This window comes from Canis aureus, chromosome 27, assembly GCF_053574225.1.
Source record: "Canis aureus isolate CA01 chromosome 27, VMU_Caureus_v.1.0, whole genome shotgun sequence".
Lineage (NCBI taxonomy): Eukaryota > Metazoa > Chordata > Mammalia > Carnivora > Canidae > Canis > Canis aureus.
Window position 1 is genome coordinate 27,258,639 of NC_135637.1, and position 20,771 is coordinate 27,279,409.

General features: G+C 48.2%; 1 protein-coding gene across 1 annotated transcript; it reads left to right on the forward strand.

The window, feature by feature from the left end:
* Positions 1-4,158: 4,158 nt before the first annotated feature.
* TCN2 (transcobalamin 2) lies at positions 4,159-20,771 on the forward strand. Its single transcript, XM_077874326.1, has 10 exons — positions 4,159-4,315; positions 4,671-4,816; positions 9,549-9,741; positions 10,396-10,571; positions 11,802-11,963; positions 13,290-13,462; positions 13,594-13,780; positions 14,626-14,791; positions 17,434-17,549; positions 20,184-20,771. Exons 2-10 carry the CDS (start codon positions 4,753-4,755, stop codon positions 20,243-20,245), a joined length of 1,299 nt encoding a protein of 432 aa, XP_077730452.1. The 5' UTR covers positions 4,159-4,315; positions 4,671-4,752; the 3' UTR covers positions 20,246-20,771.

Sequence of the window (20,771 nt, forward strand, 5' to 3'; positions counted from 1 at the left end):
TCTCCTCAATTATTTTTTTAAATTTGCATGCATTAAGTTCACTTTATGTGCTGTCAAGTTCTATTAGTCTCTACAAATACATAGTATTATATATTCACCATATTACTATCATACAGAATAGTTTCACCATTCTAAAAAAAAACCTTTTCTTTTTTTTTTTAAGATTTTATTTATTGGGGCACCTGGGTAGCTTGGTGGTTGAGCATCTGCCTTTGGCTCAGGGTGTGATCCCGGGGTCCTGGGATTGGGTCCCGCATCAGGCTCACTGCAAGGAGTCTGCTTCTCCCTCTGCCTATGTCTCTGCCTCTGTGTGTGTGTGTGTCTCATGCATAAATAAAATCTTTAAAAAAAATATTTTATTTATTTATTTGAGAGGGAGAGAGCACAGAGTGAGAGTGAGAGGGAGATGTGGGCAGAGAGCATGAAACGGGGCTTGACCCCAGGACCCTGAGATCATGACCTCAGCTGAAGGCAGACATTTAATGACTGAGTGATGTAGGTGCCCCTAATCCCCTATTTTTGCTCTACCTATTCAACCCCTTTACCCAACCTTCTTCCTTGCAACCTCTGACAACTACTGATCTTACTATCCCTATCGTTTGTCTTTTCCAGAATGTCATATAATTGCAATCATATAGTAAGTAGACTTAGCAGACTCACTTCTTTCTTCACTCATCAATATGCATTTAAGTTTTATTCATGTCTCCTTGTGGCTTGATTTCCCATTTCTTTTTTGTTTGTTTATACCATATTTTCATTATATATACATCATATTTTATATATATCTCAGAATTTGTTTTTCCATTCACTCATTAAATAATATCTTGGTTGCTTGCAGGTTTTGGTAATTATGAATAAAGTTGTTATAAACTTTTATATACAGATTTTTGTATGGATCTCCAGTTGGGTAAATAGCTAGGAGTATGATCGCAGAATCTGACAGTAAAACTATGTTTTGCTTTGAAAGAAACTGCCAAACTGTCTTCCCAAGTGACTGTCCTATATTGCATTCCCACCAACAATGAATGGCAGTTCCTGTTCACCTGCATACTCACCAGCATTTGGTGGTGTCAGTGTTTTGAATTTTGACCATTCTTTCATTTATTCATTTATTTATATTGTATTTATTTTATTGAGAGAGAGCTTGCACATGTGGTCAGGAGAGGGGTAGATTGAGAGGGAAGGAGAGAATCCCAGTGCAGGCCTCAACTTTAGGACCCTGAGATCATGATCTTGCCAAAATCAAGAGTTGGATGCTTAACCAACGAGCCAGCCAGGCACCCTTTTTAAAAATTTTTTAAAATTTTATTTGTTTGTTTATTTATTTCTTAAAATAGGCTCCAAGCCCAGGGTTGATCCAGTGCATGGCTTGAATTTACAACCCTGAGATCAAGACCTGAGCTGAGTTCAAGAGCTGGACACCCAACGAACTAAGTCACCCAGGTGCCCTGATTTTGACTATTCTAACAAGTTTATAGTGGTATCATGATTGTTTTAATTTCCTAATGACATATGATGTGGAGTATCTTTTCATATGCTTATTTGTCATTTATATATCATCTTTGATGAGGTGTCTATTCAGGTCTTTTGCCCATTTTTTAATTGGGTTGCTTGTTTTCTTATTGCTGAGTTTTAAGAATTCTTTGCATATTTTGGATAACAAGGTTGTGTGTGTGTTTTTTAAGTTATTTATTTATTTACTTACTTATTTATTTATTTGGAGAGAGAGAGAGAGAGTGCACAACCAGGCAGAGTGGCAAGGAAGACGGAGAGGGAGAAGCAGGCTCTGAGCAGGGAGCCTGATGCAGGGCTTGATCCCAGGACCCTGGGATTATGACCTGAACTGAAGGCAGATGCTCAATCGACTGAGCCACTCAGGTGCCCCAGGATAACAGCTTTTATCTTGTGTTTTGCAAATATTTTCTCCCAGTCGGTGGCTTGTCTTATCATTCTCTTGATTGTGTCCTCAGCAGAGCAATTTTTAATTTTAATGAAGCTCAGATTATCAATTATTTCTTTCACAGACCATGACTTTGACATTGTGTAGAAAAGTCATAACTTCTTCTAGAAGCTTTAAGTTTTATAGCCTTGTATCTTATGTTTAGTTCTCAATTTTTCATGATAAGTATAAGGTATATGTCTAAATAAATTTTTTTTTGCATATGGACATTTTATTGTTCCAGCATATTTGTTGGAATAAGTATCCTTTCTCCATTGTCAATTTCTTTGCTCCCTTATCAAGATATCAATGGACAGTTTTTGTATGGGTCTATTTCTAGAGTCTCTATTCTGTTCCATCTGTCAACCTGTGGATTTTTTCACCAGTTCTACACCATCTTGATTACTGTAGCTTCATGTAAATCTTGAAATTAGGTAGTGTCAGTCCTCCAACTTTGTTCTTTTTCAGTATTTTGTTGATTACTCTAAGTCTTTTGCCTCTCCATATAAGCTTTAGAATCAATTTATCAACACCCACAAAATAGCTTACTGGGATTTTGACTGGGGTCATTGGAATATCTAGATCATGTTATCACCATGATATCTTAACAACATTGAGCCTTCCAGTCTATGGACACAAAATATCCCTCTGTTTATTTAGATTTTTCTTGATTTCTTTTATCAGAATTTTAGAGTTTTCTGCATATAGATCCTATTTTTCTTTAGGTAGGCTCCACACTCAATATGGGGCTTGACCTCATGACCCCGAGGGCAAGAATTGCATGTTCCACTGACTGAGCTAGTTGGGTGCCCTGATTCCATACATATTTTGTTTATGCTCACATTGTTTTAGCTCTCTGCCTTTTGGAATTCTTTGAGGCCTAGGTTTGAAGTACATTCGTAAAGAGCTACCATTTCCTTCTGCCACATACTGAGATGGCTTTTCAAGCCTGTTTCTTACAAGAAATGGGACTGTAATACCGTACTCATAGGTTTCTCATTAGGATCAAACAAGGATGCTTGTGAAATGCTTAGAACAGTGGCTGGCATATGGTTTAAGCTCATTCCATTTTAGCTCTTATTAATGACTATCAAAATCCAGGAAAGAATGCTACAGGGAAAAGCTAAATGTCCACTTAGCAAGTTTCTAATTTCTAAAGGTCAGGATTCCAGCTTAGTAAGAGAAAAGAGTCTTGCACATGACACAAGACTATGAGACTATCTTAATCCATGCCATGCTGGCATACAGCAGACAACGTGAATAATCCTGTCTGAAAGTCTTTCCTTCTTTCCCCTGAACCTCCCTCTATCTTCAAGGGTTTGTTGTCCTGACCAGGACCCCTGGAGGGAACACTGGATTCCTGCTGGCAGATCCCAAGAGAACTTCTCAGACAGATCCTTGGAACTGTCTTGAATCTGTAGGGTCCTCTGTGGAGCAGAGCAACTGTAGAGGGCTGACCACATGAACAGAAAGGTTATTAAAGCATTTGGCTAAAAGCTGGGGTTGGGTGAAATGTTAACCAAACAGTGCTTTGATAGGCTCAACGTATTGTAGGACTGCATTAGAGGGGTCAACTTCAGATCTGGATAGCAAAGTGGACCCAGAGTCCTATTCCCTTGGAAACTACAAAGATAGTGTGTAATATTGAATCCAGAAACTTCTTTTTTTAAAAGATTTTTAAAACAATGTATTCATGAGGGACGCCTGGGTGGCTCAGCAGTTGGGCGCCTGCCTTCAGCCTAAGGTATGATACTGGAGCCCTGGCAATTAGCCATAATATGACTGCAGTAAAAATCTCATTAGAGATTTTAGGTGTTTCAGAGATTAGAGGTGTTTTAAGATGATAACATTTTCACAGGTTGATCTGGAAGGGAGCTCAGTTAGAATGATCTTCTCCAACCCTCTTATCTCACACAGGAGAAACTATTTCAAACTCAGAGAGGTTAGGTGACCTGGACAAGGTACACAGCACCACCAGGCTTAACTCTTGGGCATTGATTTTCCTGTGAGGTTAGGCAGATGAGGAATCCTTTGTTCCCTTTTCTACTTACAGAGATTTTTTTTAATTTTAATTTTTTTTTTTAAGATTACTTTCCTAGTCCTAACAAGTGGCCCTGCTACCCAGGGGCTCCTGTCTTAAATGATTAAATCCCGTTCTTTGTTTTGTTTTGTCTCCCAGGCTTCCCGCTTTCTGGTTGGTTGAGAAACTGGCCTGTCTGGTCCGGGTCCAGCCCCACCCACCCCCAACTCCGGGCGGGCTGGCTGAGAACAGCTGACACCAGCAGTAGCTCACGTGACTAGTAGGGCTCTCAGTTCCGCTCCCTGTCCCAGACCAGGGTGGGTACTTGCAGGGACTCCTTCTGTGGGGGGCACCAGGTAGGCACCCCAGCCCTGCCCGTCCACTGCTGGGACGGTGAGGGGGATACCACACAGGCGCAATTGGACAGACTTGGGCAGATCAGATGTCAGGTCTTCTGTGCTTGCCCAGGGCTCTTCAGGCGGCGGGGACAGAATGTAGCTGCCCTCAAGAGGTCTCACAGCATTCCTACTTGCCCTCCCCCTCCCCCAGCTCCCTACCTCCAGGAAGATTGCTCAGCCCTTCCTTCCTCTGTTCTTTGGCCTTCCTTTCACCTCAGCTACAGATCTTTTTCCCCTTTCTCTCTGCTGATTTAGCAGCATCCTGCTGGGGGTGTGGAGGGATTAATCAGTGACAGGAAGCTGCCTCTTTCAGAGCAGTGACTTCGCTGTGGTTAGGAAAGCCTCTGCAAGACCAGCCCTAGAAGTCTGTGGTGCTTCACCCCTCTGCTCCTGCCATGGGGCACCTTGGGGTCCTCCTCTTCCTGCTTGGGGGCCTGGGAACTCTCGCTGATATCTGCGGTGAGTAACCAAATCTACTCTGTGCCTCTTTCCTCCTGGGTCCTTGGGGGGAGGGAGGCTGTTTTGTCCGAACCTCTCATGAGGTAGCTGGAGAAACTGAGGCTCGGATGTGTGGGAGGATCCGATTTAACTGCCCCTTTGGGCTTCCACAGCAGTTGGGACTTAGCTGGACTTCAATGTTTGACACACTGTATTGAGATTAATTACAGTTGACCCTCGAACAACATGCGTTAGGTCTGCTGACCCTCCATGCAGCCAAAAATCTATCTATAACTTTCAACTCCCCCAAAACTTTTTTTTTTTTTTTAAGATTTTATTTATTTATTCACGAGAGACACCGAGAGACAGGCAGAGACATAGGCAGAGGGAGAAGCAGGCTCCTCACAGGGAACCAGATGCAGGACCAGATCCCAGGACTGGGATCACCCTGTAGATGCTCAACCGCTGAACCACCCAGCTGTCCCTCAACTCCCCCAAACTTAGCTACTAATAGCCTACCATTGACTGAAAGCCTTACTAATAAGATCAACAGTCAATTAACACATATTTTGTAAATGTATTATATACTGTATTCTTAGGATAAAGTCAGTTGGAAAAAAGAAAATGTTAAGAAAATCACAAGGGGGATCCCTGGGTGGCTCAGTAGTTTGGCGCCTGCCTTTGGCCCAGGGCGCGATCCTGGAGTCCTGGATCGAATCCCGTGTCGGGCTCCCGGTGTGGAGCCTGCTTCTCCCTCCTCCTGTGTCTCTGCCTCTCTCTCTATCATAAATAAATAAATAAATCTGAAAAAAAAAAAAAAAAGAAAATCACAAGGGAAAGAAAATAGATTTGGGGCACCTGGGTGACTCAGCTAAGCGTCTGCCTTCGGCTCAGGTCGGGATCCCAAGGTCCTGGGATCAAGCCCTGTGACCCTCTCTCAAATAAATAAATGAAATCTTATTTTTTAAAAAAGAAAATACATTAAAAAATTTTAGAGAGTTTATTTATTTGAGAGTGAGAGAGTACAAGTGAGGTGAGGGGCAGAGGGAGAAGCAGACTTAGTGAGCAGGAAGCTCGATGCAGGGCTCAATGCGGTGCTCCATCCAGGGACTCCATCCCTGGATTTACTCATTAATACACGTTGACTGAGGCTTCTCGTGCCGGTATAGCATTGGGGCTTGGGGAAAGAACAAGGCAGGTGCCATCCCTGTCCTAGTAGACTGTTCTAGTAAAAGGAACAGATAGAAGAAGTCAAGAGGCAAATCGGTACTGTTTGGGGACTATGGTGAGTGCCAAAGGAAGTGAACCAGGCACGGAGGTTGAGAGCTGGGGGCCACTGATTTAGGCAGAGAATTTGAGGAAGGATTTCCAAGGGCCAGGTGTGATAGGGGGATTGAGACCCAGAGGAGGCAAAGAAGCTGGCAAGAAAAGGAGTGGGGTACCTGAGAGAACATAAGTGGCAGGTCATGGCAAGGAATTTGTATTGTATTGTACACAGAGGAGCCTAGCTGCTTCGGCTCTGTGTCCCAGGGCCCCCCTCAGGGGCCTCTTGGGACCTCTTGGGACCGTCTGGGAGTCTGAACACAGACCTGGTGCTCTTTGTGCACTGGAGATAGGCAGAAAGCAGAAAGCAGGCAGGGAAGCCTCTGTGCTCTGGGGCTACCCACCTCTCTTCCCTCCTTGTGTTCTGCCCGCAGCCTTACACTGTATAATATGTTTTCACCCCCTGGATCTCTTGTGATCTTTGGAGAAACCAAGAGGCAGGTTCAGGTGACAGATGAGTCAGTGAAGGGTTGGAGGAGCCAGGCGACCTGCTAAGGCACTCCGGCTTTCCAGGACTTTGCTGGACTCAGTTCTCATAGCTCCAGGCCACAGTCTTCCCTGGGCATCGGGAGCCCCACCCACTGTTCCATACATGCAACCAGACCCCTCAGCTCTTGGCTCTTAGTTCCTGTACAGACAGTCCCTAGGAGAGACCTGAAACCCAGTCTTCACCCTCACTGGATCCGAACCATTCAGTAGTTGGCCCACAGACCCAACAGAGAAGCCGTGGACCAGGTTTGGGGGGTGCAGCTGCCTACTCCTGAGCCAGTTAGCTGCCCAGAACCTCATTCTCTCTTCTGCAAAATGGGCTAAGAATGTTTCCCTGCCTTCCTCCTTGGTGTGGTGCAGAGGATCCCACAGCACCTGCTTTACCAGCTCAAAGCTCTATGAGGTTGTGAAATTGACAAAGATGCTGCACTAATGCTGCCCAGGGTGGGCTCCTGTGCTTTGGAATGTCAGGCCTGTGAGCTGGCAGAGCTGCATGGCCCTGTGAGCAAGAGGCCCCATGGAGAGAGCTCGCCCTGGGCCATTTTTATGACTGGAGGCTGAATTGTGGTTATTGGCCTCTCTTTATAGCTCTGGCTCCTCTTCTTATCACTTCTAATCCCAAGGCTGACTCACCTGCTGGAGGTCAGAGCCAGGAGCCCGGGTGAGGCTCCCCTACCAGTTTGAAGAAAAGGAAAAGGGAAAGAGAGGGACAAGGGGACATATGACCAGAGAGACAGGCTGAAAGAGGTAGAGACTGAGACGGGGCAGTCCGGGTGGCTTAGCGGTTTAGCGCCGCCTTCAGTCCAGGGCCTGATCCTGGAGACCTGGGTTCCCTGCATGGAGCCTGCTTCTCCCTCTGCCTGCGTCTCTGTCTCTCTCTCTCTCTGTGTCTCTCATGAATAGATAAATAAAATCTTAAACAAAACAAAACAAAACAAAACAAAAAGAGACTGAGACAGATCCAGACAGAGAGGGGGGAAATACCTACAGGAATGGGAGGCAGCCCCAGAAAGACACTGAGAAAGAGAAAGGAAAGAAAAGCAACCCTTGTGCCCAACCCCCACCTCTTCTAGGCCCTCCATAGGTAGTAAGAGATACCTGTGACTTTTGGGAAAACAGACATGAGATGGTGGGACTCTTGGGGTGCCTGGCTGGCTCAGTCCACAGAGCATGTGACTCTAGATATCAGGGTCATGAGTTTGAACCCCACTCTGGGTGCAGAGATTACTTTAAAAAAATGATGGTGGGGTCCAAACCAAGAGAGATGGGCCTGTATGAGAGAAACCCCAGTCCTTGTGCAGGTGAAGAGCTCTGGTGGTAGTTCCTTTTCTCAGTCCCCCTCTCAGGAGGGGCAGCTTACCCAGCATCCTGGGACTCAGCACAGTGGAAGCAGCTGGAGCCCTGCAAATAACTGGGAGGCAGTAAATGGGGAAAAGTCCAAAGTGCCTCCAAGGCCACCCACTGAGCTCAGGTTCCTCCCCTAAAGGAAGAAGGCAGGGTCAGCTGGAGCTGGGAAATGCCTCTGAGGCTTCTACTTCCCCAGTATTTCAGCATTCTGATGACACAGTTTCAGGCAAATCTCAAAGCACACAGAGAAATGGTTGCAGATGATGATGGCTTTCTAACAGATTCACCCCTCAATCTCAGGCCCTCTTCACCTAACAAGATGTGGCAGGAAAAGCATTATTTTGAGATCTGCACAGAGGAATCTTTTTTTTTTTTTTTTTTTTTTGCACAGAGGAATCTCATCAGGCAGCCCCAGTTAGCCATGGGCAGCCTACATGGTTTATTTGGCCTTGTTTGTTTGTTTTAAGATTTATTTACTTGTTTTAGGGGGGAGGGGCAGAAGGAGAGGGAGAGAGAACCCTCAAGCAGACTCCCTGACCTGGGGCTTGATCCCATGATCCTGAGATCATGACCTGAGCTGAAATCAAGGGTTGGCCATTTAACTGACTGAGCCACCTGGGAACCCCAGCCTGAAGTGTTTTATTTATTTATTTATTTATTTATTTATTTATTTAAGATTTTATTTATTCATGAGAGACGCAGAGAGAGGCAGAGACGTAGGCAGAGGGAGAAGCAGGCTCCCTGCGGGGAGCCTGATGCAGGACATCCCAGGACCCTGGGATCAGGACCTGAGCCAAAGGCAGATGGCTTAACCACTGAGCCATCCAGGTGCCCCACCTGAAGTGTTTTAAAACTGGGTGTGAGGGGATCCCTGGGTGGCTCAGTAGTTTGGCACCTGCCTTTGGCCCAGGGCACGATCCTGGAGTCCCGGGATCGAGTCCCATGTCGGGCTCCCAGCATGGAGCCCGCTTCTCCCTCCTCCTGTGTCTCTGCCTCTCTCTCAATCTCTGTGTCTATCATGAATCAATCAATAAATAAATCTTTAAAAAAATAAAACTGGGTGTGTAACATGTTCTGCATGTGGGTTATGGTTTTTGTAAATGGATTTGGCAGAGCACCAAAGAACAGAGGCTTTGCAGGCAGGTTCATCCTTGGCTCTGCAGCCTGTATAAGACACAACATGACTTTGTACGGCTGTTTCCTCTTTGCGCAAAGCAATGGTGACAGTTCCTATGCCACAGGGCTAGCATGAGAATCAGGTGAGGTCAGGTGCAGTGCCTGGGGCACATAACGCAGCTGGGCCTCCACTCTCTTGTTACCCATGGTGGCAGAGTGGTTGCCTGGTACCAGCTTCCTCTGCCTTCAGCCCCCCACCTCTTCCTGGCTCACTCCAACTGCTGTTTTGGGATATCTGCTTCCCCTCTTTACCACCTTTCATTACTGCCATATTTTCCCATATAAGTAGGTTGGTTGTGTGCTTGATGGGGATGGAGTAGAAATGTTTATTCCCTGGAGAAGGCTCTGGTAAGGTAAAAGCAGTTCCTTGCTGGTGGCCTGGCCCTGCAACCTCACTTGGCCTATTCTCTTTCCTAAGAAATACCGGAGGTGAATAGCAAGCTGGTGGAGACACTGGGCCAGCGCCTCTTGCCCTGGATAGACTGGCTCTCCCTGGAGCACCTGAACCCCAGTATCTACATTGGCCTACGCCTCTCCAGCCTGCAGGCTGGAGCCAGGGAGGCCTTCTATCTGCACATCCTCAAGCTCAAGTACCAGCAGAGCTTCCTGAGGTATCCCTGTTCACTTTCTTCTCCTTTCCACCTCCTAAGAGACAGGAGACATATGTTCTGATTTGGGTTGCTACTGCTTTGTTGGGAGACTTTGGGCAAATTTTGTCTCCTTTGACACTTTCTCCATCTGTAGAATGGGGTTGGCTTGACTAGATTGGAGGCAGACATCACTAATCCATGACTACAATCCCTCTCATAGTGAGCCCAGAAGCAGCATTTAGCAGCATCTAACTCTGTGCTCCCTTTCCAGGGGGCATTAAGGGGAGGCCTGTTCTGAGGTTCAGTGTAGGAGTTTGAGTGAAAGGTGAAGGATCATGAGCATCTGCTGCTTGGATTCCCTCTCAAGAAGTGGACACAGGGCAGGGAGAGGGAAGAAAGGGAAGACTGTGTAGGCAAAGTGTGATCAATATGGTGGGGCAAACACAGGTCACTTGGATGTGAGAGCCCTTGGGGCTTGTCTTTTTTATCTTTACAAAATATGTATGGCATGTACCTTAGAATGTGCATAGCTGACTGTCTACTTTTGGTAGTTCTAGCAAAGTTTCTCATTATTAGGATTCTTTTCACTTTATGATGTTGAGGGTGGTGGTGGTGCCCCAAACCAGGCTTACCAGGGTGGCATTTTCTTACAGAAATATTGTTAACTGGCTTTAGTCCTAGGCTTGCTGTCAACGATGACAACAGGGACGACCAGGCCAAGCCCTCCATGGGCCAGCTGGCCCTCTACCTGCTGGCTCTCAGGGCTAACTGTGAGTTCGTTGGAGGCCACAAGGGTGACAGACTGGTCTCCCAGCTGAAGCGGTTCCTGGAAAATGAGAAGAGGGCCATTGGTGAGAGGACATAGTCTGCCAAATGTGTGGGGGCCTCACTGAGTAGCATTTTCTGGGGAAGCATCTAAGTCAGAACTTCAGGTTTTCTTCCAGGCCTCTTTCCCAACCTCCATTCTGCTTGTCTCACTATCCACCTAGAGGCTTGGCCCTGCTGCAGTAGCCATCCTTGATCAAGCCTTTCCTGTATCCCACATGCACTCTGTTGGCAAGTTCTACTGCTCAGCTATCAGGACTGAACTGACTTTCTACTTCTGGGACAACTCCATGGCCTCCGTACTTCTTACTCCTCAGGCTCTCTCTGCTAACTGTCCTGCCTCCTGATTCGACCCAGCACATGACAACTAGGGCAAGCCTTTTTTTTTTTTTTTTTTAAAGATTTATTTATTTATTCATTCAGAGAGAGCGAGAGAGAGTCAGAGACACAGGCAGAGGGAGATGCAGGCCCCATGCAGGAAGCCTGACGCGGGACTCGATCCCGGGTCTCCAGGATCACACCCCAGGCTGCAGGCGGCACTAAACCGCTGCGCCACTGGGGCTGTAGGACAAGCCTTTTAATTATAAACTTGATCTTGTTAGCCTGCTGAAACCCTGCAGAGGCTGCTCACTGCTGTGTCACAGGCCTTCAGGCCCATCTGTCTGTCTTTTTCTCTTCTTCAGGACTTGCTGGCCCACTCGCTCGTTCACCCAGGCACCTGCCTTTCTGGCTCTGGCCACACTGATATCTCCGCTTACAGATCAGGGTCTTTATATATGTTATATATATATATATATCTGGAAGGTTTCCTTCTTCTAGCTTACCCCTGCTCCTCTTTAGCTATTCTCCACCCTGCCTCCCCTATGTCACTGCCTTAGAGAATCCTGCCCTGATTCCCCAGCTACTCAGAGGCCTCTACTGTATGGCCCCAGAGGCCTCAGTCCACATTTCAGTTCTAATCATGCTGTCATGGGTGCAGGTTGGGTTACTGTTGGAGGCCCTGGCTGCACTCTGCCTGGCTGGTTGCCACTAGCTCGGTCACCACCCTGAGCATAGCATCTGACACAGAGTGGATCCTCAGCAAGAATGGGTTGGAACAATGAAGGAATAAAAGATCCCATCACCCAGAGGATGGTGTTGGGAAGTGCGAGCAATGGGGTCCCATGTGCTGGCTGGGCTGGTTCCTGGGAGGGGGCAGGGAGGCAACCCCTCAGGCCCGGCATAAAGTCCCTGCCCCCTGGTTTTCTCCCTCTTAGGACCCAATCACAAGGGCCACCCCCGCACTAGCTACTACCAGTATGGCCTGGGCATCCTGGCCCTGTGTGTCCACCAGAAGCGGCTCCATGACACCGTGGTGGGCAAGCTCCTGTATGCTGTGGAACATGACCATCATCTCCACCGGGACCACCTCTCTGTGGGTGAGTGGGCTAGACCCTACTAAAGCCAGGTTGGCACTCCTCCAGCCCCCAGCCCCAACTGAAGGCCTCCATCCCCTGCCCCTTGCTCACCTTTCCCTGGGACCCCTCCTTATGTGTCTCTTAGGAGTGAAATGATGAGGGCTCATGTGTGTGTGGTACAGAGGTTGTGAGTCAGTTTTGTAGCTAGACTGGGACCCTGACCCCAGCTCTGTCACATACTTATTGTAGGCCACCCCTCAGATGGCCATTCTGATTCAGCTTCTCCTATAAAATAACCTCCCAACAGTATCCTGATAAAAAAAATGCCTTCTGAGTAGAGGGCTTAGCATAGTGCCTGGCATGGAGAAAGTTCTAGATATATAGCTATGATCTTGTCATCATATGAACTGAGAAGCCTGAGACCTGGATCCTGGAACTGCTACCTCACTGTGTTGCCTTGGTTCTCTAGTACCCTTTCTTTCTTTCTTTCTTTCTTTCTTTCTTTCTTTCTTTCTTTCTTTCTTTCTTTTTTTAAAGATAAAAAAAGAGATTTTATTTATTTATTCATGAGAGACACACAGAGAGAGGCAGAGACATAGGCAGGGGAAGAAACTGTCTGCGGGGAGCCTGATGTGGGACTCGATCCCGAGACTCCAGGATGATGACCTGAGCCAAAGGCAGATGCTCAACCACTGAGCCACCCAGGTGCCCCTCCAATGCCTTTCTTATCATTGTGATTCAGGCTCTCTTTTAGTTCTGGCATTCTGTGTGTGCCTCACATGGGTGAGGGTAGGGTGAAGTAGGTTGGGAGGGTGAGAAGGTGCCCCAGAGAGAAGGTGACAGGGAGCTTGCTCTGCCTGAGGCTTATAGAAAAAACACTCTGGACCGAGTAAATCACTTCAGGATGAGGACAGGGATTGGGGGGCTTCAAATCCCTCAGGGCCCAGGCAGCAACCTCAACCTATTAAATCAGATCACATGGGGGTGGTCCCAGCTATTGGTCTGTTCCAAAATGCAGGCCGGTTTGGGAACAAGTGGTGTAGGATAAAGTCCTCTTGAGCCTCTCTCTTCCGGGCTCTCTCCCTAACCTCTAACCCCTAAACAGTAGACAGAGTAGGGTGAGCAACCATTCTTGTTTGCCTAGAACTAAGGGGCTTCCCAGGACACTGGACTTGCAATGGCCAAACTGGGAAAGTTCTGGGCAAACTGGGCTGAGTTGGTCCCCCTAACTGGTGAGAACTTTCTAAAATGCTGATCTGACTATGCCCCTTCCTTAAGCCCTCTGGGGGCAGCCCATTGCCCCAGGGCCCTGCCTAGACTGACCTCAGTTGGCTCTGTCCCTTGCAGACACAGTGGCCATGGCAGGCTTGGCCTTCACCTGTCTGGATGACTCCAACTTCAACCCCAGTCAGAGACACCGGATCACCCTGGCCATTAGGACAGTACGAGAGAAGATCCTGAAGGCCCAGACCCCTGAGGGCTACTTTGGGAATGTCTACAGCACCCCTTTGGCATTACAGGTAGGAAAGATAGCTTGGGGCCATAGTCCATCCTTGTGTTTGGAGGACGGTGGCCTGAATGGGGACCAGAAGACCTGGCTCCTCCATGCCAGCTGACCCACCTCCTCTTTGTCTTCCCCATTTGTCACCAGTTACTGATGAATTCCTTCATGCCTGGAGAGAAGCTGGGTACAGCATGCCTCAAGGCAAGGACTGCTCTGTTGGCCAGTATGAAGGATGGGGCCTTCCAGAATGCTCTCTTAATTTCCCAGCTGCTGCCTGTCCTGAACGGCAAGAGCTATGTAGATCTCATCTCCCCAGACTGTGAGGCACCAAGAGGTAGCTGGGCCTTTCGCAGGCGCCCTGTTCTTTTCATCTGCAGAGTGCTCCCTGAAGTCTGAATGTCCCAGGGAAGGGAGATGGCTTAGTCTTGATTTGCTGAGTCCACAGGTGTTTGTGGGTGCACATGGGACACACCTGCAGCTAAGATGTAGACATAGCTTCCAGAAAGTCATAGTGTGGGGAAAGAGATACCAAAATAGAGAGCTCTGGGTGGGCCATGAATCTGCAGCCCCTCATGTAATACCCCATGCAGAAATGTTTGAATGAGTAAATGGGGAGAGACACATTTTGGATAGTCCTGATACATCATAATGAGTTCCAATTAGCAGCTTGAATCAGGGCTTCATCTGGGAGAGGGACTTGAGTTGGTGAGTAGGATTTGCTGGAGGATAAGAGCAATAGCAAGGGCAGAACAGAGAGGGGGCGGTAGGAACAAAGGTGCCAAGGTATAGAAGACTGACATTTGGGGAAAAGGTCTTCCTAGAAACTGGGATATGGAAGAATGAGATGGAGTTGCAGGCAGGAGAATGAAAAGAAGGGGAGACCCTCTGTGGTAATGGTGTGTGTGGGGTGATATGAACAGATGCACGTTCAAGAAAGATACCTTGGGCTGCTCTGTGGCAGATAGGTGGTAAGGGGGATACTGGAGTCAGAAAAACCAGGGAGGGGCCCAAGCTTGGGCAACCTTGGCACATGAGGGCAAAGGGACAGGGGAGGCTGGGCTGGTGGCTGGGGGTGGTGCTGGCTGGGATGGACCACAGTGTCCTCGAGGGAAGAAAGGATGACTAGCACCTGGCTCCCTGCCCTCACACTAGCTACCCCTTCCTCTCTCTCTGGCATAGTCCTATTGCAACCAGCCATGGAGAATCCTTCACAGACCCGAGAGGTCATCAGCGTCATGCTGAAGGTCCCCAGTGTCTTGCCACCATACAGACACTCCATCTCTGTCCCTCCTGGGTCCTCCTTGGAAGATGTCTTTAAGAAGGCCCAGGAGCTCGGAGGATTCACGTAAGACCCCTACCTCTTGGTCCTCACCCCACCGGACCCCACATCCCTGAAACAGAACATGGATGGGATGGGGATGGAAGAAGAGGTTCCCCAGTAGAGGTGCTGGCCCAGGCTCTGTTGTCTTCACTCCTTTTTCTTTTCTTTTTTTTTTAAGATTTTATTTATTTATTCATGAGAGACACAGAGAGAGGCAGAGACATAGGCAGAGGGAGAAGCAGGCTCCCTACATGGAGCCTGATATGGGACTCAATCCCAGGACCCTGGGATCACAGCCTGAGCCAAAGGCAGATGCTCAACCATTGAGCTACCCAGGCGTCCCCACCTTCTCTATTCCTGAATGGCCCACACTGTAGTGGAAACGGGCTGCTGTGGGCCAGCATTGTCGGTGGCTCTGAGAACATGCTCTGGGGGCAGAGCATCCACATTGGAATCCCAGCTCCACTACTCCCCAGCCAGGTACCCAGAGCTAGTTATTTACCTGCAGCCCAGTGAGAACACCAGCTGTGCCCTGCTCCTCACAGGGCCCATGCAAGGAGTCTAGGAATTAGCACACAAAGAGGACATGGCATATGTGGGAAGTGGCACCTGCACTTAGTTAGCTCAATACAGGCTAGCTTTCAAAAGAATAAGAATTTTTATTATCAGGCAATCTTGGCCTCATTCCTGTGACGAATTACCTTGGGCAAGTCCTCTGTAGAATGTAGAGGTTGGACAACATCCTTAAACTTACTTCTCACTCTGACAAGATTCGACAAGTCTGGGGCTGAGGATTTCTAGAGCATTGCTCTATGCCCAGCCATGTCCATGCTTAAATAACATGGGTGGAATTCTTGTGTTACCAATGGGGAATCTGAACCAGAGGAGTTGAGTGCTTCCACGGGATCACCCAGACTCCAGACTTCTCTTCTAGAAAGCTGGGCCTCAGTTTGAGAGGGCCTCAGTTTCTGTTCCCCACCTGGAGTTCCCAAAGGACAAAGAGGGTCCATAGCTGGTGTCTTGAAATTGTCTGGGCCAGGGAATTTTGGGCCAGAGATACACAAAAACCCCTTTAAAGAACAAAAATTCTCCCAGACCTAGGTTATTTCTGTTATACTATGACTTAGATGTATATTATTATGGTTACCATTAAAAGTCCCTTTTCTTTCTGGCTCCAAACATCTGTAAATCCTAAACAACTTTGCAAATTAGATATAAAGTGTAAAAAGAGTAACATTTAAATAAGGACTATTTGCTGAGGAGCCAGGTGTACATGGCCAGGCATGGGATGGGGTGAGCCTGATGCTCTCAGCTGCTGAGGCCTGAGCTACTGTCAAGCCTGAGTTTGTCCAGGTGACTGTGGCTTCTTAGGCCCTTCCCTGGCCCCGAACACTCCATTCACTACTGAGCCCACCTCAGTTCTCTTCCCAGTAGTCTGCAGTGCATACAACACAGTCCCAGATGGCCACACACACTGAGCAACTTGGCAGGCCCAGTCTAGCAGGCATTGAGAGTATGCAGAACCTGCTGGCATTCATGTCTGAATAATGTCCTCAAAATGAAGAAAAATAGAACTTAACATTCTAATTCAGAAGTCCAGGATCTCTGAGAAGACATCAGGGAAACAATTTTGTCAGTGGGGGTGGGTGCCTGAACTGGGTGCAGAGGCCAGACAGGAAGGTTGTATTTAGGGGCCTATAAATGAACGGCAGAGAAAGGGAGACTGCAGAGAGATCCAGAGAGAAAGAGAGGGGAGAGAAAGAGAGAGAGAGAGAGAGAGAGAGAGAGAGAAATAGAAACAGACGTACTCTAAGCAGCCACATGGACCCACAGAGTTAGAGAATGACAGGACAACAGGGGCTACTCTATGACAACCCCCTCTCCCCCGAACACTTTCCCTTTGACGAAGTGACCCTGAGTGGTTTTCTGTCTCCTAAAACGATAGAAACTTTCCCTCCCTAAGACAGAACCATTGATAAGCCTTTTGGAGGGAGGAAGAACATGACTCATGGACTTTTAAGAGGACCCTTTTGGCAGCAGTGTCCATGTGATTTGCAGAAATGCACAGTTGGAGACAAGGAGCTCAGGGAGGGGGGTGTTGTGAATAAGGAGTCTCTTGGCCACAGTGGCCAGAAACCTAACTCTAACCCTCTTTGGTAATGGGGAGCATGGGGTGTGTAGAATCAGAGAGAAGATTAAGCCACCCAGCCATAAGAGAAGGGGAATGCCACTGAGCCCAGATTCTTCCAGAACCAGAGACCCAGTGCCACCACCATATCTCCGTCTTACACATCCCTGCTTCTCTGCATGCTGGTTTCACCCTCTCTCATTGGACATTGGCATCTTAATGTGGTTCTGGCAGCTTCTGCTCCTCACCCCACAATGTCAGCTCCCAGAGAGGGGGCAGCTGCTGAGCCAGTAATGTAATAAGCGTCACTTCTTAAGCCATGGTCCTGGTCAGTGAGGAGGGGTAAAGTCTCCTGAATGGGCAGTGTCGGGGGGAGTAGAGGAGGGGTAGAGGTGAGGCCCATGGCCTGGAAAGGATTTGGTGAGCTCTGGCCCTGAGGGACAGGCCAGGGCTTTCCTGGTGGGGGTAGTTCTGTTTCTGCCCTCAGGTCAGTGGAAGCAAAAGTCACCCCTTCTTCCTCTGCCTCTCCCTTTGGTAGGTATGGAATGCAGAACACCTTGTCGGGCCCCTACCTGACTTCCGTGATGGGGAAAGAAGTTGGGGAACGTGAGTTCTGGCAACTCCTCCGAGCCCCTGACACCCCGCTCCTAGAAGGTAAGTCTGGTGGCCACCCACCTCTGGACATCTCCCCTGACCAGCCTGGTTGCTGTGAGGCTTCCCCAGCTCACCTCGGCTTTCCCCTGAACATTTCTGGGCCTCAGCCTCGATAATCACTGATGCTCAAGTTGCTTATAAGTTAACTGAACCCTTAAGAATTCTTAAGTAAGTTATTGTGGCAACTCTAGGAAATCAGATAGGCTAAAAATAAAAAGAAGAAAAAATCAGGAAGCCCCAGTGGCTCAGTGGTTTAGCGCTGCCTTCGGCCCAGGGCCCAATCCTGGAGACCCGGGATCGAGTCCCACGTCGGGCTCCCTGTGTGGAGCCTGTTTCTCCCTCTGCCTCTCTCTCTCTTCTCTCTGTGTGTCGCTCATGAATAAATGAATAAAATCTTTAAAAGAAAAAAAAATCACCTACCATTTGCTACCTAGAAATCGCTTCTTTTAACTGTTGGTGTATTTTCTTCCAGCTAATTTTTTAAATACGTAAGTTTGTTTTTTCTTAAAAATGGAGCTTTCATCTGTAGCAATGCTGTCTGACAGAAATAAAATGTGAGGCACGTATGTAATTCTAAATTTTCTAGATGGTGACACTAATATTAACAGTATATCTTATTTAACCAAATATATAAAATATTACTCTTCCAAGATATAATCAATGCAAAATTATTAATGACATTTTTACATGCTTTTTTGTTCTAAGATTTCAAATGCTCAATAGCTCTATGTAGCTAGCGTGAGCATGCTGGATGGCACAGTTCTACATATTGTTTTTGCAACTTTTGAAAAAAAATTCTTTTTAAAAGACATTTTATTTTATTTATTCACTTTTTCAAGTAAGCTCTCTGCCCAATGTGGGACTCGAACTCATGACCATGAGATGAAGAGTCACATGCTCTACTGACTGAGACAGCCAGGTGTTCCGCAACTTATTTTTTCACTTCTTAACGTATTATAGACATCTTTCCATGTTGTTATACATAGATTTCCCCCTTCCTTTGAAATAAGCATGTAGAATATATCACTCACGAGGGTGTCTTGGGCTGCAAGTAACAGGAAGCATAGTGCAAACTAGCTTCCACTCTATGACATCCGTTGACCAGAGTCCAGAGGGAAAGAGGACTTCTGGGCTGGTGTAACCTGGACTCCAGCCCTGCTCCCCTATGACTCCATAGTCCTCTTACTGCTGGCTTCCTCTTTTTGTGTCTTCTTGTGTCTTCCCAGGGCTGTTCCCTTTGAAAACTTTGCCCCGAGCAGACAGAGGTGGAATTGGGACACAGGCACATTCCTGGACCCATCCCCATTGTTAGGAGATGGCCCAGGTTCTGTACTCATCATTGGCTAGACAGCAAGGATTGCCACACAACTGGCGTGGGCCAGTCAGGGCCCGCCTCAGCACTGGGTGCTGCAATGCGGTATGGAGTGAGATGGGGAGGCTGCGGCTTCTCAATTCCTGCTAGATATTTAGGGTTTTAACTCCAGTTTTTTTTTTTTTTTAAAGATTTTATCTATTTATTCATGAGAGACACAGAAAGAGAGGCAGGGACACAGGCAGAGGGAGGAGAAGTAGGCTCCATGTAAGGAGCCGGATGTGAGACTCGATCCTGAGAATCCAGGATCACACCCTGAGCCAAAGGCAGATGCTCAATCGTGAGCCACCCAGGTGTCCCTTAACTCCAGTTTTAACTCTTACAACATTAAGCTGTCATGAGCATCCTTGTGCATCAAGCCAGTTACCAGACAGACTCTTCTGAGTCATCTGTCCCTGCTCTTGCTACCTGGAGCTTCTGTGGGGGCACCTATCCCATGCCAGGCATCAGGCCAGGTACTTTCCAGTGTGTGGAAAAGCATTCTCTTTCCCTGCCTGCTTCTGAACAGACTGACAAGTAAAACAAAGAGGTGGCAGATGGAGACCCCAGGTCTGACCTCTACTACTGAAAGTCAGGGCTAGAGATTGTAGACTGGTGCAAGAGCCTGATAGACTCAATCATGAGGCAGACGTGGATCATCGTGTCCTCTACCTCCCACCCCCTCTGTTCCCCGGTCCAGCAGGAAGCCCACTCCCATGGGGAAGAAGGAGCACGTGGTTGTGATACCATTATTGTCCTCATTTCAGAAATGGGAATGCTAGCACTCACAGAGGGAAGATAATTTGCCCAAAGTCACACTGCTGATGAGTGCAGAACTGGGGCTTAATCCTAGGTGCCAGGCTGGGCCTTGATTGTCTCTGGTGAGCAGAGGCTGGCTCCAGGAGATTTCACTCGTGGAATTGGCTGTCCCTCCAGACCACACTGAGCAAGTCCCTCTTCCCACCAGCCCCTTAGGGGACCCTGAAGATAGTGAGTCTGCCTGTCAGGTGTTGCCAAGGGTCTCTTTCCTTTCATCCCATGTTGGTTATCCAACATGCTGTCCCATGCCCCCTCCTTGGTGGGCTCCCCCACTGTAAAATGAGCCTGGGGGCCTTAGGAACCCTGAGGTCACTGCTGTTTTCAGTTTCCAGAATGGCTCTGGACAGCTCCCTCTTCCCTACCACCAAGCCCTGAGAGGATCCCAGAGACCTTGTCCATGAGAAGAGGTGGGGAGAGTGAGATTCTCTGCCCTGCTAACTCCGCTGCTCACCCCGTTTCTGCAGGTATTGCTGAATACACCCCCAAGAACGGAGAAACCATCGAGCTGAGGCTGGTTAGCTGGTAGCCCCTGGGCTCACCTGCCCACAGCCTGGCCTACTCCCTGGGCTTCTGCCTTCCCTCCAGACATCGCTGTAACAGGCACACACCCAACCCTGCTGCTACCTCATGTGTACTTGGAGCAGTGTCCCCTGGATTACCCACCTATCACCTTCACAGACGTCCTCAGCCATCATCCACCCTGGATCAGGGAACCAAGCACCTTCCCTGGGATGGGTGCCTTCTCAAGTCTGGCTCAGCCTGGCCACACAGGCATCCCCTGAAGGCCACTCATAGTCTGAAGGGTCTAAAGCAGACTCCTCGACACAAGGAGAAGTCACCGGCTACTAGTGTTGTGAGTACCGCCCCATATGGGATTGGGGTCCTGCGAGGAGACCTCTGTGGCCCAGGGGCTGTGGCCCTGACCCCAGCTCTGTCCCTGGCCTTCAGGGAAGTGGCCCCAGTCCTGGTCGTGGCATAGTGGCTGGGGAGGGCTCTGCAGAGCTGCTCAAAGCCTGCCTCTGAAATGATTAAAGTGTTGATTGTGCACATGC

What these genes read in the sequence shown, in the direction of transcription:
- TCN2 (XM_077874326.1), top strand. Translation starts at nt 4,753, where the DNA reads ATGGGGCACCTTGGGGTCCTCCTCTTCCTGCTTGGGGGCCTGGGAACT. An exon ending in AGACTGTGAGGCACCAAGAG is followed by an intron (nt 13,781 to 14,625) that starts GTAGCTGGGCCT and finishes TCTCTGGCATAG; the next exon opens with TCCTATTGCAACCAGCCATG. An exon ending in TGACACCCCGCTCCTAGAAG is followed by an intron (nt 17,550 to 20,183) that starts GTAAGTCTGGTG and finishes CCGTTTCTGCAG; the next exon opens with GTATTGCTGAATACACCCCC.